Raw genomic sequence first — 21452 nt, forward strand, 5'->3', positions numbered from 1 at the left:
AGTCACACAGAGTTTAAAAATGTCCCTAACAGAAATACTGGCTTGGGCTATGAAAGGTAAAGGGAACTTGATTATGAAGATGTAGAGGGAATAGGAGTGACAAAAGAAATTTAGAAAAATAGGAGACTTGCCAAATCAGGGACAAAACCAAGGGGAAGCGAATCAGGGCCTACATATTTCTGCAGCTGGCATGAGAGGAATGAGGTGATATGAAGAGCATTTGCTGGGAGGAAACAAGCAGCAAATTCCTCAGAGCTGGTGGAAACTTGAGGAGGGTAAAGGGGTGTGGGCATTTCACGTGGGCCATGGGGACTTTAACTGTATGCACTAATGACTGCAGGAGTCTCCCATGTCACATAGCAATCCTGACAGGTAATTTGCTCCAAGTTTGAGGTCACTTGTGTTCCTGCCTTGGCATCCCCTGCCATTTAGGTGTGTGCCTTAGGTTTCACACACACACACACACACATATATATATATCCTGCGGCAGATTCACTCCCATACCACAGCCTCATGGATCAGAAGCCCTGGCTGAGCGTTCTGTAGCCTAGAAAAGGGTGAGACTGAGGCAGTTGGAGGGGGACCAGCAAGTCCAAGAGTTCAAAAGAGCCTCATTAGTTGGCAGACTCCTTCCTCCTGATGGTGTCTTCTCCAACTGATCAGAAGCGCTGACTTCAAAGGAGAGCCCCTTCATTCCCCCCTTGATTCAGTACACAGCATGCAATGCTATAAGAGCTCAAAAGCTTGAAAAAAATCTCTGTATAGGCACCTCATTCAGAATGGTTTATAACGAATGGGTGTGCAAAAAGAGGAGCAGTTTGCAATGTAAGAGTTGCAGTACCCACCTCTTCCTATTACTTCACTGAAGTGCACAATCAGACTGTCGGCACCAATAACCACATGCTGCACTTCTTTGACCAGGTCGGGATTTAAGGCACTGATGTCTATGTGGACGTTACTTTGGAGAAGTGGACTGGCTAAATCAGAGTCTCCGCTAGACAGAATCGGGGAGAGGTCAGAGTGAGGATACTGGGCAGGTCTGCACGATCCATTCTGAGACATGCTTGGAAACTGATCTGGAAAATTAACAGAAACTGTTATAATCCTTTCAAACTTCTCCTTGAAAAATGAAGAGTTTTATTGCATTGGTAAGAAAGGTTTGATTTTATCAGTTTGGAAGTGGCTTGGCTTTACGGAAGTTTTGGTCATGAAGGGAAAATGAAAATATGCATTGATAATCTGCCAACCTCCAGGAAACCCATGTCACTAGAAACTTGTGCTGGTCTCAGCTCTACTTTTACAAAAGTAAATGGCAAAACTTCCACTTTTCTGAGGGGATGGAATGAAGCCTTGTCAGTTCTTGCCAAACAGAGGTTATAGTATTTCTAGCAATTGGGAGTAACATGATTAAAACAGAAAAATGACAGCAATATGGGAGGAGGAGGTAGTGAACAATTGAAAACATGAAGCTTTTTATTATTGTCATGTTTTAATTTGGTAGGGAACTTTACACTTCACGAAGGTTTCCAAAGTGCTGGTGACTAGCTGTATTTATCCAATGGTAAATATTCAACCAGGGAAATGCCTAGAGGTGATTCATTTCCTGTAACTGCTGAAGATATTACAGTTGGTGCTACTCATGAAAATAACATGAGCCATCTGATATAGCAGAAACTAAAATATTTCAGCAAATCCAGGAGTATCTATTTGAGATTTTCTTTTTTTAATCAACAGCATGTTGCTCAATTTCAAATTGGTTTTGTTTAAAACCTTTTTCCTAGCATTTTGCGTGGCTGAATGAAATAACTATGTTTAGTTTATACCAATTTCAGTCTGGAATGATTTCAGTGGAGTTGATAAGCTGAATTTAGTCCAGGGTGAAAAACAAAAAAAAGAGAATAAATTTACCAACAAAAAACTATCAGGTATCTTATAACAAAAAGTAAAAAATAGATATACTTCATTTATTTCTGCATAAAACTTGTGAAATTTTTATAAAGTGCTTTTATCACTCTGGGGGCTGAGAAACACTCTGTTATTTTACCTAGGAGCAAAAATATCAGCTCTTACAACTTACAAATGAATTTATTTGTAACTAAAGACAAATATCTATTCAATAAACACAGTAAAATAATCTAGCCATGGCCACAAATAATATTTACAGCTGCAAAATGTAAACCTGCATGTTTTCTAATGTTTCTTTTATTTCATTCTTTGATAATATTGACATACAGGAACATAAAATGAACACACACCCTTCTTGGATGCACTCTCCACTGTGCTTTGCCAGCACACTGTGGCTGCAGGACCGCTGTGGATTTACCTTCTACCAAGGATCTTTGCATAGTTTTGTCTCATGGGCCACTTTCCCTTCTAACCAGCAGCATGGGCTTTTCTTTCCCTTTGGAAATTTTTCAATCAAGAAGCTTCCTGTACGAGCTGCTGGCAGCAATTAAAGGATAATATGGGAAGCCGGGAGCAGGCCTGTGTCTCAGATAGCTCTGTGACTGGGGCTTGCAAAAGTGGAACAAGATTTGGAGTTATTTCCATTGAGTTGTTTACAGCAGCACCTGAAATAGTACAAGACTATGTGGATACCAAGACTCACAATTATCTGCGATATCTCACACACCATAATGTGGTAACTCCTGATAGATAAAGGCTCTTTAATGATAATCACAGACCATGGTCTCCACATGTGTTAAAGGAGCTTAGCATTGTGTGGTAAGTGTAGCAGACTGCTCTTCTGAAGAATACCCACTTTAAAGTCATATTATATAGCATAAAAATATATTTGGTGTAGGATTATTCTTCCCTGAGACTGGCATAATGGCATAATGGCACATGGCATATGGACCTCCATTAAATTTATCACAGTCTTCATATCCTTTTAGCTTAATTTTTAAAACTAACATTTCTGCATTATACAATGTCCCATTTTACAGGAGGGGTATCAACAGCCAGAAGAATATCTGTTGTTTACAAAATATCTGAATATCTGAGTTTACAAAACTCCATGTCCCATGTCGGACCAACAGAACTGCTTTATTATAACTGTAGGAAGTCACTGGGACACACTAAACCTACAACCACTTGATGTTGTCATTAAAATCAGACTTTTCTGAGGGGATTTGTGCATGGTGTGATGGATCTTATGACAACACAGAATCACTATATATACTAGCTCCTAATAACTTGTGGAGCATACTTTTAGAGAGTTTTTACTAATTGTATTTTATTTATTCCTTCAACCCGAGTAAAAGTAAAAATCCTATGCACCTTGATCTTGGGAAGCACTTGAGAAGCTCAGTTAAAATAGCAAGTCTGTGCATACATGAGAGTTCCAAAAATGCACAGACAAATCAGATGAGAAACTGAAATTAGGATACTGATCACAATAGGTATCATGTGAAGACATATGAAAATCAATATGTGTAAAATATCCTCCATTCTGATTCCTAATTAGAGTCATACCTTCTAGAAAAGTTGATCTGTAGTCTACAGATTCGCTTGAAACCATTTCCGTTGTTGGACTTACACTCCTCGCACTCACCAGCCTGTCCAGGTGAGGGGTGTGCACTCTGCCATCATAACGAACTAGGTCACTTCCCAGATCTGAAGGGGGAGGAGAAAGCAATATTAAAAAACCCTCATGTTTTCACTATGCCAGTATTGATTTGTCTATTTATTTAAATTTAGATTTTCTGCTCTGCTGGGAAGAGGGTTAGGTTCTTGATGTGGCAGATGTGTAGGACTTGAACTTGAGCTGTTTTTACAGTCCAAGATTTTCTGAAAAAAAAATCTTGTGTTGAAGACCCACTCTTACCCATACTGGAAGATTAAAGCCTACTTTGAAGACTCTAGGGCCAGCTTCATGGTCTGACTGTGACAGTGCATCAGGACAAGACTTGGTTATACACTAGCTCCCCTCCTCCTCCCACCTTACATAGCGTGGCAGCTCTCAATGGAAGGAAACCCAGACACGGGGGCCAAAGAAGAACAGGAGTCTGACCAAGTTCCTGATTTGGGAAAAAAAAAAAGACCAGGAGACTGCAGCACTCTGTGTCTTGCACAACTCATGCACAGCCTGGATGAAGCTGAAGTACTTGTGATTCCACGCATGTAATGTACTCATCCCCTCTTCCAAAGCTGATTAGGGAAAAGAAGTTACTACATTTTCCTAATAGCTCAGAGTTCCTCAGAGATCCTTCTGCTTAAGGCATAATGTGGCCCTTCACCCAGCTCAGGCTCTTGCCAAGCAGTGAAATGCAACTAAACATTGGGAGTTGATTATGAAACCTCTGCTGACAGGTTACAACAGGGCAATACATGGCAGTTAGGCAAAGCATAAAATTGTGTCAGTTTTTAAAATCCAAGATAATAATGGAATTATTCAATGGGATTGACTATGATGGACCTTTAATTTGTTTCTTCTTCCTTCTCCAGAAGAAAATCATCAAAAAGATAAAAATTAAGATTGATGTTGAAAGAATTCCAGCAATTAGTCCCGTGAAATTCTGATCTTGCCGGATCAGCACTTTTCCGATAACTGTTGACAAAACTTCTTGCTTCCACTGAAATAACAAAGAAAAAAATAGTGTAATGATTTCCAAAGACAAGTAAGAACTAGATTATTAATACTAACGTATGAGCTGATATGTCTTATATGTATTAAGTCTTGATTTTGTGATGTTGTACTGTGATAAGACACTGTGAGTGGAGAAGTTGTTATATTGGTGTACGTGAAAACAGAGCTACATGTTTATGATTCATTTCTCACGTTCAAGAGCTCTGATTGTGACACAGCTCTGTATTTGATACACCACACACAGAGCATGCACTCACATGCTCTCTGGATAACAGGGTTCCAGTGTTACCAGATGCTAATTGAAAATGTTAAATTCATACTTTTGCTCCTATGGTGCATGGAATGGGCCTATGGCTATATGGGCTGCCATGTGCATTAAAAAAAATAGCCCAGCTGTCTTTAATGTGTGTCCTTTTGGCACAAATATGCTGTAACATCAAACTCACTCTCTTGTTGACAGCATGCTTGCATTTTAGTTCCCAAGGTCACGTGAGCCTGTCCCTTGCCAGCTTCTAGCTTGCTGACAATTTAAAGAAACAAAACTAAACAAAAAAACCTACCCCGAAAACCAACAACCAAACAAGCACCAAGCAGCTAACAGGGAAAAACTGTTTTAGGTCACACAGCACTAGCTCAGTCAGTTGGAATGCATTTGGCCATCTTTTCTCTTCCTCCTGTGGAATTCATCCCTCTGGGTACTGTAATGATGGATTTGCCCGTCAAAAGAGCAAATTTTCTTCTTCGCTGGGCAGACTACAATTTCTGAGTCTCCTTGCCAGTAAACAAGTAGAAACCTTGTTTAACCCCTTTATGTTTTGTTCTTTTCTGTGCATGAAACATGTCACACATATCTGTTTCTTAGAAGTTAAGAAAATATCACAGAGTAGAACTAATTGAATGCAATGTTAGTCCTGGTCAGATATGTAAAAATACAACATATTAACTGAATGCAACCTGTGCACAAGTATTATTATATGAAACTAGGCACTTAGAAATCTGGGGACCTACACCAAAAGGAAAGATGCATCTAATTTTATAGTCTGTCTGATATATCCAAGAAAATGAATACTTACTTAAAAAAAGAAATTGATATTAAAATAAATGACTAGTTACCATATTAATAAGTCAAATTAGTTGTTACTATTTACTGAGATTGCAGCAACACATAGGAATATCATTCACAGCCCAGGATCCTGTGAGATGAATGTCATAAAGACATTTTAAAAATAGATGTCCCTGCTTCAAAGAGCTTACATAGACTTTGATCCTAACCACACTTACATGAACAGCAAATTCTCCTTTCATAGTCTAAGGGTAATCCCATTCCAATTTAATTTCTTTATATCTTAAAAAAAATACAAATACATTGAAAGATCTATGTCTTATTCTATAAATCAGTATGTCTACAATTTAAATTTGCAGGAGCACACTGAATGAAATCAATTGAGACCACCTTTAAAGCAATGAGTCAATCATTTGTCCTAAGTGTCTTCTTCTTACGAAAAGAATTGAAATGAAATTATAAAATGCAGACCAAAGAAAAATCCTTCAGGAAAGATTTGGTCCTCTTGACTGCAGCAGAATGTTTTGTTGAACAAAGGGCTTGTGAGTTCCAAACTAAAACTACTCCATTATAGCTTCTCATTCTTCCCAACATGTTTCCTCTTGTGTTTGGATTAATAACTATAATTTTATTTCTGTGCTTAGTTCAGGTCCTACTTTGTGCCTAAGGCTTGAGAAAGTCTCTGTAAAAACAGGTAATAACAACAATGACGATCATGTTTATTTTAAAATAGCTGATATTATTTGAATTTCTGTCCCAAACAAACAGGGATAGAGATATCTCTGTAAGCACAGGCTTAGGCTGAAATTTTATTTAGGCTTAAAGTTTATTGGTTCAATAGTGACACTGTGAATAATAATAAAAATGGCATTAATATCTCGTGTGTGGTGTAGTTGCCTCACCTCTATATTTAGCTCACTGTTGGATTTCAGGAGATCACTGGGAACCGTGCACAGAATTGATTCCGACTGCAGGAGAAGGTGTTCACAGCTTTTGTTTCCAACTTTTAGCACCTCACCTTTAACAGCTTCTGAATCAATATAATTTCCCTTGGAAAAAAAAATCAATTTCATATTACACAGCCGTCTCATAAAACTTAAGCACTTACAACCTGGAAAATATTTTTAATGAAAAATAAATTGTGAAATAAAAGGCTAATGAGAATTTACACTGTCCTGTCAATATGCATGTATAGGTTTATTTCATGTAAATGCAACTTTGACAGAGGGGCCAGTGTAGGATGGTAAACTTTACAGATAAAATCTGCTGTCACTTATACAGCTCATACAGACTTCTGAAATTTTAAATGTCTGAGGGATTAATCCTGTTGGTCCTGTTTAGATTTTTGCATAATTGTTCAAGAAAGGACACATTATGTAACGCTGTTGTTTACACAAAACTGGCATTATATTATCCACAAGCTAAAGGCATCTCAAACATTTTGTTTTGCAAGTGGTTATGGTAGCAGAAATAAAGCTTTCAAAAAGAAGTAATTAATTAAAATAATACACAAGTCTGTTAAAATCATGTTCCACAGACCAAAAAGGAAAAAAACTTGGTAAAGATGAGGCATGAAAAGTACACTTCTTACCCACAAAACCTGCTCTCACATCCCAGACTTGGATGAGAAATTATTGCTTCTGATATTGTGACAGTAGAATCCAAAGGCCAAGTTTAGGATCTTTTGTGCTCAGGAGTGAATCTCTATGTAAGAGCTGCCCTAGCCCATGTACAGCCCAGCTCAAGATGAAAGAAGAGGTATATTAAGTGGGATTGAAGGGGAGAAGGGAGTATGGGACCAATACAGTCTATTTATATGGGCTAGATCTGGGAGTATTCCACGAGAAGGGAGGAAGGCATCACAGCTGACACCACTGTGAAGCCTTGTATATTGGAAAGAAAACAAGAATCCCATTCTGAAGGGCAAAAAATAAACTTACTTTGGCATATGTTTTAGATCTGCTTCACAATGAGACTGAACCCTGGGAAAAACGTAATAAATGTATAGGAGAGCCAGCTTAATGTCCTATTTTGATGGAAAAGCCACACCCCAGGTAAATGCTTTTTAATCACTGGCCATAAAAGTCCATTTTGCATTCTATCTTCTGTCTAGTCAAAGCCATTCTGTTTGGTGTTAAGTAACAAAATATTCCTGGGCTGGGGAGCATATGAATGCTTATTGCTTATTCATTTGGAGACTTGTGGCAGACTGTGAGCCATCTCTTTCGTCTGAATGAAGTACCTCAAAAGATTTGACTGTAATTCCTCCATCTTCAGGATAAATATATTATCCTGGACAGTGTGGTTGATAGGTCTCTTCTTCACCAAAGCCTAGAATTTTTTCTCCACCAAAGCTGATGCAAAAATGGGGAAAAAATCATACTGATATTTCCTGAGGTGGTCTTTAGCCAGTTATAAAGATGACAACCTTATAATATATTACAGTTTCAAATATATTCATTATAACAAAAAATATTAAGAGTTTCAAAACGCTTTCAGCAGTGGTTTTGCTTTTCTTGGGACAACAGAATTTGTCTACAATTTTAGGAAAAGGAGGAAATTGGCTCCTGTGAGAACTGAGAAAAAATATTTCCTCTTTCCAAATGTGTATTTGGTGAGCAATGCCCTTGAATGCAAGCTGGAGAAGTTAATCCTCAAGCTGTACTGGGTAGCTGCTGCAATCCAATCTGATAGCACAGACATCTCACAACTTTTGAAGAGATGGGAAAAACTTGGTTTTAGTAGAAGTCTAAAAGCAACAGAAGAACAGTAAACTAACTAAGGTGTGGAAATTCTGAGACTGGTGTCAGAAGCATTTTTGAGGCTCCTAAGCAGAGTGAGCAGGTTGAATTGGGAAAATGAGGAATTACTGCAGCTGCAGAGGCTCCTCTTCAGCTTGCTCAAAAATACCACAGTTTCCATATTGCTCTCTTTTGGACCAGGTTTTGAGAGTAACAATTTCCTATGCAATGTGAAAGAAGAGTGACAATACAGTCACCTATAAAGAGGCAAGAAGATTTCCTTAGGATTGTCTCATAAAGAAAGTGTTGCACTGGCTTAAGAATAGAGTAGGCAATTTAGTAATTCTTGTCCCACTCTGAGTTTTAAGACAGAAGTGCCAGATCACATCCAAGATGTGCTGTACAGCATGCCAGTTGTTACACATTGAATTACAACTAGGCTATGTATTTCTCTAGTGGAAGATTTATACTTGTAAATACACTTTAGTTTCTGGTGGTCCATGCCTAGGCCTCCTCTGGAAGAATGCATGAAGTCCGTGCCCCATCTTAGTGCACAATCACAACCCAGAACAGAGCAGGCCACTGGGCTAACTGAAGAAAGATGTTTTTCTTATTCATTTGTTGCTTAGGGGTGGTTTTTTTTTTTTGGTTTTTTTTTGTTTTGTTTTGTTTGTTTGTTCGTTCATTTGTTTGTTTTGTGTTGGCTTTTGTTTTTGGTAGCTTTTTTGGGGGGGTTGGGTTTGGTTTTTTTTTTTTTTTTTTTTTGGTTTTTTTTTTTGGTAGTTTTTTTTGGGGGGTTGGGTTTGGTTTTTTTTTTTTTTTTTTTTTGGTTTTTTTTTTTTTTTTTTTTTGTTTGTTTGTTTGTTTTTTTGTTTTGTTTTGTTTTTATTCACACTTAGGATGCTCTTGTCTGTCAGCAGCCCAGCTTGCAAGTCTGGATCAGTGGCTTCTGGAGGAGGCAGCAAACGGACTCTGTACTTTTCAGCAGACTCAGCAGTGAAACACCAGAATTTCTCCTGCCCTGACAGCTTTCCATGTTGGGAAAGGAGATGGGAGCCCTTCTCAAGTGGTGTCTTCATGGTGTTGAAGCAGAGAGTTGTCTGGTACCACTCTGTCATGACCCCTCTGACTGGGGCATGGTGGGCACCAGGAGACTTGAAAGAGCCACACAGCTGGCAGAGCAAGACAGTGATGATGTGGGACATTGAGAGGCTGGCACTAAAGACAAGGAGGACTGGCGTTTGTGGCACACAGTGCCCTGACTGTGTTTTAAATAGAAAACCTAATGTTTTCTTGTGTATAACATTTTCTTACAAAAACATCTTGTGGTCATCAGGGGAAACCAAACAGAACATTTCAATTGGTACCCACTGTCATTTGATGAAAGCCAAATATGTCACACTAGATTAGTTAGATTGAAAAACTTTTGATAAAAGCACCCTCCGCCCCTCTGAAACTAATTAAGAAAGAGATAAAAGAACTTTGGTTTGGTAGAACAGACTGTTCACTGAAGCAAGCTGCCATTTAATTTCATGCTGAGCTTGCTTAATTACTCCACAAAATATGATCATGAGGCATGTAAACTTGTGTGTGTGTATTTTTGAATGTGGGTACGGGGCAAGGGGAAAGTCTTGCCAGTATAGCTCTTTTGGCTCCTGACTATAATTTATGAAAGTTGTCCCACAGTTTTGATAGAAGCACCCCACTATAACTAATTCCGTTTAGAGGAAGATGTTAAATTGTTGCCTGTTCATGCTTCGTTCTAGCAGACCACCTTTCACTAATACTGGTCTCCAGCTGATTGCCAGGAAATAAGCAGGACATCAGGCTTAGGGAGACATCTGCTTTGGGTGCCAGCACTACAGGTCAATACTACAAAATTTTGACTTTGGTCAGTTGTCACTATGAAAATCCTCAGTCAGCCTTTCTTATCTAAATGGTTTTCTCCCAGCAATACACAGCACCAGAGACTTCTTCAGGGAGAATAAAAGAGTGAGCAAAGTAGAGAGTTAAAAAACCAACTAATTTTTGACTCTCAGTGTCTCTGAAGATTATAGAGCATGTCCTCATGGATGCACTTCCAGGCAGAGGAAGGACAAGAACATGACTGGGAGCAGCCAGCGCAAGTTTCCCAAGAGTGTATTTTGCCTGCCCAACCTTCTAGGTGGACAGGACTGGCTCTCTAGATGAAAGGAGAGCATTGGACAAGCAGACCTTGGTTTTAGCAAGTTTTGCAACACAATCTCTCCTAACAATGAAAAAAACTTAGCATGGTATGGACTGGATGGATGGTATATAAAATGAGTGAAAATCAGATTGGACAGAGATCAAAACTTTATTTGTCAGTGGCTGATAGTGGAACATATACTGCTTAAGATCTTTTGACAGCTTGGACAAAGGGATAGGATGCACTGTCTTTGAACTTTCAGATGATATCAGACTTAATAAAATGAGTGATGTGCTGAACCATAGTGTGAAATTAGGCAGCAGTATGCCACTTTAGTGACGAAGGCTCAGCACACATTTTAGCAGCAGCAAAGCCAGTAGATTGAAGGTGATTGTTCTGCTCTGGTCAGCACTTGTGGAGCTGAACTGTGAGAATTGTGTCAAATTTTGAACCCCACAGAAAAAGAGAGGTACTGACAAACTAGACGAAGTGCAGAAGAGGGTCACTGAGCTAGGAGGGGAGCTCAAGCATAAGATACATCACTCAGCTAGTGGAGCTGTTTTAAAGCTGTAGCATCTCCATTCTTGGAGATTTTCAAAACTCATTTACACAAAGCCGTAGGCAGCCTGACCTAATTTTTATTTTAGCCCTGTTTTGAGCAATAGGGTTAGACTATGAAGACCTCCAGAGGTTCCTCCCAATCTACATTATTCTGAAATTTTTCCCAAATTAGTCCTCTTTCCAACTGGTTGATATGCATGACTTGGAAAATACTGGAAAACACTGCTGTCATTGCACAGAGGCACTGAGCCATGCAGCAGCTATATATTCCCAGATCTGTTGACCTGCACACCAGAATTCTTTTTAGCATTTCTCCATAACTGAACAAGAGATTTGCTCTGAATTGAGGAAGAAGTGATCATATGGCTATGAGCTCCAAGTAGAAAAAACAATGTAAAAAGTAAAAATCAGACCAATTATTCTTTGGTATTTGCCTAAAACACTTTGCAGAGATGGATTAATATGCAGAGTTTGACTGGAACTCAGCATGGCTGACGGGAGCTCTGAAGTAATCCTTCTGATGTCTTGCAGCCCAGAAGCTGGCCCACTGGACCGTGTTGGATTCAAAGACTTTAGGGCTTCAAGATTTCTTCATTGTGATGGGGGAAAAGTTTTGGCTTACAGAGCTATGCAGGAGTGACACAGAGAAATGGCCTAAGCATTAAGACTGATTATCTTCCATAAAACATTTTTATCAATTATATTTTACATAAATTATAGATAACTATGTAAATAACATATAAATACAAAAAATTTCATAAGCATTCACTGTAAACTAGAAATACCCATATTTATACCTTTTCTATTTAATACTCAAAAAAACCCGAGACTTCAAGAAATTGGACTCTTGCAAAATGGATTTAACTTTCTCCATGGCATGGTAGTAGAGAGTGACCTGTGTTACTGAGGATCCCAGATTCTTAAGAGATGCTTCTCAGTGCTATGTAGGCTATTCTCAGGGCACTTTGAATAGGCATTCAGCATCAACTTTGCATTTTTCATGGATCCATAAATATTTAGGCTACAGCAGTGACTGATCCTCATGAGTGACTTTGTGCACAGGCCAGAGTTTCCCTCAGCTCCAGAGAACCGAAGAAGACAGACCACATATTTTGTGAGGAAGGACACATAACCATGTGACAGTAAGAGCCAGGGCTTACACACAGACCACATATTTCAGGTTCTGGGCTGATGGCCATGTTTAATCCTGAACTGGTGGTGCAGCCTATTGCATTCAGAAGCTGATGCAGCGTCGTCCTCCCATGAGGACAAGGAATGCCCCTCTCCCACTTCACCTGATGACAACAACCATCCTGGTACACATATCTCTGTTTTCAGCTCTGCCTCTTTTAAATGGTGACAACCAGGCTTGGGTGAATGCAGGGCTGAACACAGTGCTCTCTGTGCCCTTGCTTCCTCGGGGCTTCCTTTATTGCACCAAAACGCCTGTTCCACGCTGTGCTGTTGATGTGCACTTGAGAATAATCGAAAAACTTATTTCAGCATTTCTTACCTTAATTTCCAGAACATTTTGGTTGCCTCTTGAGATGAACACTGTCTTTTCAAAATGCTTAAATACAGGATTATTTACGTAATCAAAATCAAAGTACAGGGAGCTGACACCATCAAAAATAAAGAACACTTTGGTCACAAAGGGTGGTTGGAGATTGAAATCTTTCAGTGAAGGTGTTGTACAGCAGATTATCTCTGAGCTAGAGCGGTGGCTACACGCCTACAAGAAAAAAAAAGAGGCAGTTGCAGTATCTACACGCAGAGGAAGTCACTGATTAATGCAACTTTCTTTAACAATACACATATATTGAAAAAATAAACACAAAGGGTCTTGTTCTTCTACAACCAAAGCAAAATCCTGGTCAGTGCTACACAGCATCTATGTAGAGCCAGGAGAAAAGTATAAAAACTTCATGTCAATGCTGTTTGCACTCTTGTTGAGGAAATGTTCAAGTAAACAAGCTTCCTGGCCTGATTGTTCACAGCACTTTTAAAGTAAATATTTTGCAGATAATTAATGGAAAATGATTTCCAAAGCCAAGGACCATCAGGAGGCTAGCCTGGTGTACTGAGCAGCCATAGTTCAGGTTACCCAGCCTGTCACGGTGACTGCAACACGGATTTCTCTTTCTTTTACACTACCAAAGCAATAGTAAGGGACCAGAGGATAAGGTAAAAGCCAACAATCCCAACGGGAACAGTGGAAAACAGAAGTAAAGCACTGTTTACCCACAGTGCAGATAGCATACTATGTTTCCAGAAAGGCACTGTGGACTCTGTGAGAAAGGGCTTTAGAGCCAAAGCCACTGTGGATTCTGGGCCACAAAAGCTCAGCAAAGTGTATCTTCTTTCTAAAAATATATACTTAAGGCCCCAGATGTGTGGCACTTGGTGCTGAGGTTCATGCAAGCTCCTGCTGAGGGCGCTGCCTGTGGGCCATGCTGTGCACTGTACCTCGGACCAGCAGGAATGTTTCCCTCGCTGCAGGGCAGGAGCAGCCTGACAACAGGCACGAAGTCACACCTGCCCCTCGCTCTGCCACCACTCCTCGTGACAGCCTGCAGTGCGGGAAAGCTGCTGGTGCACCCCAGGATGAGAAGACCTTCCAGAGGATGCTCTGTGCTGTGGGGATGTGATGAAGTACAAAATGCAGGACTCGTCTGAACTGCCTTTGCAGTTGACAGAGGGACAACAGCTCATCTAGAGTGGGTTTAATCTGATCCACCTCAGACAACAATCTAATCTTTAATTAGATTAATGGTGCTCTAGAAGAGTCAGCTTTGTCTGGACTGTGAAGGTTTCTACAGGAGTACTTGGTTTATAATGTCAGCAGCACACGTACAAACCCCGGTGGCAGCAGGGTGCGTGCTGGACTGCAGCACACAAACTGCAGGGTGCTTGTTTGTTATCGTGTACTCCCTTCCCCGTGCCTGCCTTTCATGTGCCCACCAACGATACGGCTCAAGGACTTCTGGCACAAACAGAGTTGCTTCAGCTCCACAGAAGTATTTCTCTTCCAACTCTACAAACCTTCTGTAAGTAGTCCCTTTTGCACAGTGCCCGGAGAGAAGATCAAACTTTTTCTTTTTTTCCAAAATATAAAGGAGCGTATCTGATGTGCGTCCCAGAAAGAATGGGGCTAAGCTCCTTGTCATCATAAATCTTAAATTTGTTCCGCAAGAGATTTCCTTGGAAGATCAAAAATGCTCTTGAATACCTTTGTGCATCCAGAGGAGGCCAAAATACATATTTTTCTGTTTTGTTTTTCAAAATAAATTTGTTCTTATTATCAAATGCTGCCTGAAGGAGCTTTGAAATTAGTTTAAATTAATGCAATGTAATTTTGCTGATTCAAATCAGTGACATAACCACTCAGGCTGTATCAGCTATATACCCACATTAGCTGGAAAAGTGGGATTAAATTAGCTATCTGCAAATCAGGGGTTTTTGTTATCACCACAGCAATTAATGTTTCTGTGAATAATATTGTGAAATCTTGAATCTGCCAAGGGAAACATTTTCAACATTCTGAGCATTAGTTTTAGAGCTCCTACGTGTCTGTGAGCTGTGAATTCGGCACTCAGTTAAATAACTTGGTGGAGCTCTCTGTGATGCTAATGGGACTTGCACGGGTGTATCTAACAGCCCATTTATATTCCTAGCAGAAACTCAGAAATATTTTTGTAACCCCCATGTCAACAAGGTAAAGTGTGGGACACAAAACAAGGCAGATTTTTGCTCCATTTTCTTACAGTATCAGATTGTTCTTTTGAATATCTTGTTATACACCACTGACCATATCTCAGGCTTTGTTCTCTGATATAGATCTAGAAATTAATTTCAATTAGTATGGAAACAATAAGATGCATCATTAGTACAATGGATGATCAAGCCATACTTTTCCATGATGTATGAATATTTGTTAAGATATCTATCATTTTGTGTCAATCCTTAAAAAGAATTACTAAAATATATATATAATTATAAACACAAGTAATCATTATATTTATTTGATTAATGTAAATTCATTAGACTCTTTATCTACTGTAGAGTAGTGATGTCCATTAAATGAATAGCAGTGGTATTCATAACTTTGTTTGTGGCTATCTATTAGAATCAGATACTTTACTTTATCAGGCTGGTCTCTGAAGCAGAAGCTTTCAGAAAATGATAAAAATCTAATAATACTCTTTGGAGGGGATGCAATGTGACTGATTGGCAAGGTCAACAAAAATCTTATTTGCAATGCCCTTATTGGTACATGATTTGACATGACATTTTTACCTTGAAATTGGTTTTAGCAATTGAAGAATATGACGGTTTAGTTTTCAAGAAATATTGGATTGAGGATCTCCAAGAAAACCCCCCTAATTCAATCTATTGCCTTCTCAATTAAGATACTGCCTATCACCCAGCACCTTTAACTTTTATTTAATTAAACTTTAAAGTAGATTCACTTTAAAAGCTAAGCCTACATTTTTCTTGTGACAATAATCTACATCTGAAGACAAAGAGGAAGAAAAAATATAAAAATTATGGAGCATTTCACAAGCATAAGTAAATGCTATACCCCAAAGGGAATAATAATCCATTGCACAATGCATATGACTCATCACTTAAGGTATGTATTCTTGTTCCATTTGTAAAATATGACCCTTGAGGCAATTAATTCAAACCTGACCTACAGAACCTGAACTTCAGTGCCCAATTCAATTCTTTTTCATCTGATAGAACAACAGGAAAAGTATGAGGGAGGATCTCTGAGTTCCAGAGGTCTCCCAGCAGCTGACCCAGATTAGAGAGGGGCAGTTGGATGTGTATTACAGGATCTGCAGCTGTCAGAAGGGAGAAAAGGGCCAATTCGTTCTTTCATAAAAAGTAAACTTTTGGAGTTCCAGTGAAGAATGAAAGATGAATGAAGTTAAAGACAGACCTGGAGACTGTCCAGCCATCCTTGCCAAAGGATGATTTCTCAATAGAAAGAGAACAGAATACAGGTCCAACATGAAGAGAAGCCCATTCAGAAGACTTTTCTGTGTAAAGCATATCTTGAGTGTTTTTCAGCAAATTCATTACCTTTTGCTGCCATTTTAGGTGGTACAATGAATGAGTCTGATGGATTGGTAGCCTTTTTATTTTAGTTTTCTTCTTGGGGGAAGGCATGAGAGATGATACCTCTAGTCTACCAGATCATGAGACCAAAAGGTAGAGTAAAATGTCTTTTGCTCTTGCATCTGAGAGCCAGCCCTCTGCACAACATGATCAATACTGACTGGGAGTCCAAATTCCTCCCTGGGCTTGGGATGGTCAGTGTTCCTTGTAGCACTGCATCCCTGGCACCCTGGTGATTTCACACAGCCTTTCCCCTGACATACCCTTTTCTTGGCAGGAGATGTGTGTGAGCTACAGGTTTGGCACAGAAAGAAAGACGAATTTTCCTGTTTGTGGGCGAACTCTTCACTGGGATTCTGTGGCAGCTTTGTGCCATGGAGTCAAGAGAGATAGAGGATCCAAGCCTAGATGTCTTCGGATAGGGAATCATGAATATCTTCAATAATCACACACTCACGACCCACACTTTACAAGGAATTTGTTTTATCATTATTTAATAAATCTAAGGTAGACACTCACTGCTGAATTCTAGGCATCTTGATGAATATGAGTATGGATTGCTTACAGACTTGTAAATACTGAATGAACTTTAGAGTATTTTAAAATTCTCCTGTAAAACAGCAGGAAATGGCACCTGGCAGGCAAAAATTTGAAAATGCTGAAGAACATTCAAAAACTACTTACTGAAGAGATAATTAAAAGTCTGTGGAAAGAGAAGATCTTGCATAGCTACACAGTCAGTTGTTGAAGGTCATGTATGAAACAATGCTGCTTCTTAGTTGTGCAGCCTTGCATATCTTGGGACATTCATTGTTAGAAGAGATTAGGCAGTGGGAATATATATCAAAATCAGTTAATAGATGGAATATTAAAAATGCTATGAGAAAGGATCCCCAAATGACCACTTGTTCACTTGGGGAGAATCAATGCAAACTACAGGCTTGCAAAGAAAAAAAACATTACTCCCAAGAGCTTCAGAAGCAGAAGAGTCATCCAGCATGACTTACAGCACAGGTTCCTGATCAAACACTATTCCAAACTGTGCCTTGGGTATTTTTACAGGCACAATGAAAGGAGGGAACGAGCTGCTTCCCTGCTTGTGCACCTCACACAGGAACTGGATCCGTGAACAGAAGTGAGAAGGTTTCTGTATTCTTATGCATTCTCTAGAGCTCTTAGGAATTTATGCAGCGCTACCTAAATTCCTTCTTTTTTTTCCTTAGTCAGAACAAATTATCAAAAGAACTCATGAAATAGAAATGAAAAAGAAACACATTGCAATTATTGAAACATATGGTTCAATACATTTTTTTCACTCATTGAAATACATTCAAAGAAGACAAAATGTATTATTTTGACAGTATTAACATAAAATGTAATATAAATACAACAAGTGTGAACACAGTACTGAACAAATTTAAGGAAATTTAAATAAATATGAAAAGAATACTGTAAAATGGAAACAAGGCATTTTTTGCTCTATAGAAGAAAAATTTTCAGAGATACTAAACTACAAACATGAAAGCTGAAAAGCTCAACTTAAATGTTTCTTCTACAGGGGGCTGGCATACTGTGCCCAAAACCTTTCAGTCTCAGTGAAACTGAGTGAAACTTCTTATAGGAAGTTCTTCCAGAAAAACTTTTGTGTCAGTTGTACCACTCACCTCTACCACTGGGATGGAAAGCAGCAGAGAAAAGCAAATGCCCCAGGGCATGTCTGCTGGCTCTGCTCCCTGAGACTTTGGGATGCAGAGCATCCCCAACAGCTCCTGCTGTTTGCAGAAATGACTCTCCACCTACACTGTGACTCCATCAGGACTCTAGGCCACAAATAAACCTGAGGACAGAGAGCTGACAGGAAAAGGTGAGACCCATTTTAAACTGGGCACCACCAGCTTTAGGCAAATGGAAAAGGGTCTGGGAGGTGGGGAAAGAATGAGGAGAGCTGTAGGAAACAACACTTATCAGGAGAATTTGGATTAGTTTGGTTGTTTAAACTGGAAAAGAGAAAGGCTGAATCATAATTTAGTGCAAGTATATAAAATTAGCTGGAAAGACTGATAATCTGTTGCTTGTATCCACAGAGGGTTAAACAAGAAGATAGGTAATTAGCCACAGGATTTGGGTTAATTATTAGAAAGAAGTCTTTCCAAACCACTAGGTAAGCAGGTAGAGCAGCTCTCTCTAAAGCTTGTTTAAGCAAGATTGTGAAATTTCTTTCACAAGGAGCTTTAATAACAGCCTAAACAAGTATCTGTTAGGCAGTGGTCTGGGTACATTTGCTCCTGGCATAGGGAAGTGGGCCATGCTGGGCTCTTGTGGTCCCTCCCAGCTGCACTTTCCTTTGATGCTTTGGGATGTGTTTCAGTGCTGGCTTTGGTTTTCCCAAGAGCCAGAGTTTCTGAATGCTGACAAAAGCAGCTTCTTGGAGGAGGCTAGTAAGAGAAAACTGAAAAGAAAATGGGCTTAAATGACAATTAAAAAAATTATTCATTTAGCTATCCTCTCCCAAACTAAGGAAGCAAAAAGACACATAACCTCAGCTATAGCACTTTTTGAACACTTCTCTGGGCTGGTCAGGGAAACAACCTGTCCTCTTCTTTATAAATTGGATAGTTGGTCTGGATCTGTGCTGGAAATAGTTCCTCATTGTTGTTTATTTTAAGAACGACTAGATGAAATGTTGGGAGTTTTTGGTATATCTCCCATGCAGAGAGCCCAGAACTTCCAGTGCAGGATGAGTAGGACTACATCCATAAGCATCCTCCACCAGAAATTTCCTCATTTACACAGTACAGCCTTGTTTTGCCACTTATAAATCTTCCCTTTCTACCTGAGAATTAATACTCTTCCTTTAGAAATATGCTTGAGGTAGAGAATAGTGGCAGAACAAATGGCTGCCACAGAGGCAGAGAAGGCAACTGAGTGCCAGAAGCCTTTAATTTCAAGAGAGCAAAAATATATTTCTTGGGCAATGTCAAAGGGAAAACCACTCTGGATTATAATCCATTTGGGGTTATATTCCACCTTTTGTGCAGGGAGAATGAACTTGTGTACAGCTGCTCATACACTGGGGCAATTTCTTAGAGAACAGTGCAGGAGATTTGATTAGAGAGCAGTGGCAGGAGATTTGTTTGTTGGCAAATGCACGGTATGAAAAGAAAAGAATAAAGGAGATAATTCTGACTGACTAAGTCCATATCTTTTTTCAACAGCAGGTTAGAGGCAGGATGAAAACAAAACAATGCTCAAAGGCAAGACTGCTCCCCAATATTTGGGGGAAAGAGTAAATTCTATGGTGTTTATTGCTTGGAGTTGCCAGTCACTTTTGACAGTGTACTTTCTTTAAAACTCCAGATCTTTCAAATCTCTTCAGATTCTAAGAAGTCCTACATATTTGACAAGGTATGCAGTATCAGGGCCTGAAGAGAAGCAATACTGTGTATTCCCACAGGGGAATAGACGAAGCAAACAAATTATCTTTATGCAAAGCAAAATCTCAATACTTGATTTCAGCAACATCTTTTCCTTCAAAATTCTTTGTGCTTAGAAGTAATTATACTCACATTACTCAAAAATCTAATAAATTTAGAACTTGGTAGATTTCACTGAAAGATTTTATTTTCTGACTGATGAGTAAAGTGACTTTTTGATAACACTTAAAACTGTGTTTCATTGGAAAGGAACCGATTTTTAGATTAAATCTGAACCCATTAAATTACATGCCACGACTACATGCTGCGGAAATCCAGGTCCTGACACTCATAATATTATACAAATTAGGATCATGAAGAATATGATGACCTTGAAGCTATGAAAGACTGCAAATTTGCAGACATACCATTTAAAATGTATTGAGCAAACCTAGGTCTAATAGTTAGAATTCAATTCAGGAAACAGTGTATGATGATCATTAGAAATAAGCTGAGAATACGAACAGTAAGTAGCATGTCATAAAGAGTGTAGGTCAATTTAGCTTCACTTAGACTAAACAAACCTTACATAAGATAATATAGATAAGAATAAGATAATAGGATAAGAAAATGTTGGAGGTACAACACAAATGTGTAGGCAAAAGCTTACAGAAGGCAGTTTCAGTAAAACTAGATGACAAATGCCATCTTTGCCCTGTAAGAATTAAAGCAGATCACATACTCATATCTGTGTTTAGATTTGGACACTGTGTAATGTCAACTCAGGGACAAAAAAAAAAAGAAGACTTACATCTCTGACTGACACCTGCTCTTTAAGCAGAGGTACCCAATTGCAAGAGCCCTAACCCATCTTAAGACTTAGTTGCTGAACTTATCAAAGTTAGGACATATTTCCCCAACAGGGATTTTGGCAATCAGAAATTCTTAAAAATAATACCTACTTTTGATTTTATATATTTACTCTTCCTCCTCCTTTGATATATACCCACAGTCACCACTTGAGCATCACAGTAGTGCCTGAACTTGTCATGTAATCTGACATATCTATATTGCACTGCTGTGTGTTTAGTCACTGAATTTGTATCATTCAATTGAAATATATAAATCTTCTTACCAGATACTGCACTAGCCTTATTTCTTTGGAAAAGGTTTATTGGAAATAGTTGTTTTATCCTCACCTTAATTTCAACTTTGTTTTGAATTTTTCCTGTACAGTGAAAACAGCCTTTGCAGAAAACACCAAAATATCAGTAGAAGCCTCAAAGTTTCAAGGCAAAAGTCAAAGTATTTTGGATGAAGATTCACAACCATTCACCATACCAAGATGAAAATATAACAGATTGTCTTCTCTAAGACTGACTCACCACAGAGAAGTTCATTCCTAGTTTAGGTACAGTAATCACCATCTGAGGAAAGCACACTGAGTTCAAGTTGATTCCCTGAGCTGTGATTGTACTTCCACCACTAGGAAAATTTACCAAAAGAAGAAAAAAAAAAAAAAAAAGGAAGGAAAAGAAAAAGAGAAGATAAGTAGGATAAATAACTGCTGTGATAAGGTAATGTTAATTACAAATTATATTTTAGAGTAAATGATAACATAAAACCAGAATTAGGGATATATATTGGATAAATACAAATACATAGCTATGAGCACTGAGATAATTTTTCTGGGAAACAGATTTTACATTTAGTATAACAACTAATTAAAAAAAAGAAAAGAAAAATAATCTTTAAAACTGTGATAAGCCAGGGTATAAAACAAATGTGTAAATTT

General features: G+C 38.8%; 1 protein-coding gene across 1 annotated transcript in view; it reads right to left on the reverse strand.

Annotated features, from left to right (window-relative positions):
* Nucleotides 1–21452, reverse strand: part of MET (MET proto-oncogene, receptor tyrosine kinase) — an 86772-nt gene that overhangs the window by 8191 nt on the left and 57129 nt on the right. The window contains exons 11-16 of the mRNA XM_041421062.1: nucleotides 21043–21142; nucleotides 12634–12852; nucleotides 6554–6700; nucleotides 4418–4574; nucleotides 3475–3615; nucleotides 846–1076 (exon numbers count right to left, since the gene is read on the reverse strand). Coding sequence (XP_041276996.1) covers nucleotides 846–1076; nucleotides 3475–3615; nucleotides 4418–4574; nucleotides 6554–6700; nucleotides 12634–12852; nucleotides 21043–21142 — 995 coding nt within the window. The remainder of the gene's footprint in view (nucleotides 1–845; nucleotides 1077–3474; nucleotides 3616–4417; nucleotides 4575–6553; nucleotides 6701–12633; nucleotides 12853–21042; nucleotides 21143–21452) is intronic.

Source organism: Onychostruthus taczanowskii, unplaced genomic scaffold (assembly GCF_017590055.1).
Source record: "Onychostruthus taczanowskii isolate IOZ18803 unplaced genomic scaffold, ASM1759005v1 scaffold68, whole genome shotgun sequence".
Classification (NCBI taxonomy): domain Eukaryota; kingdom Metazoa; phylum Chordata; class Aves; order Passeriformes; family Passeridae; genus Onychostruthus; species Onychostruthus taczanowskii.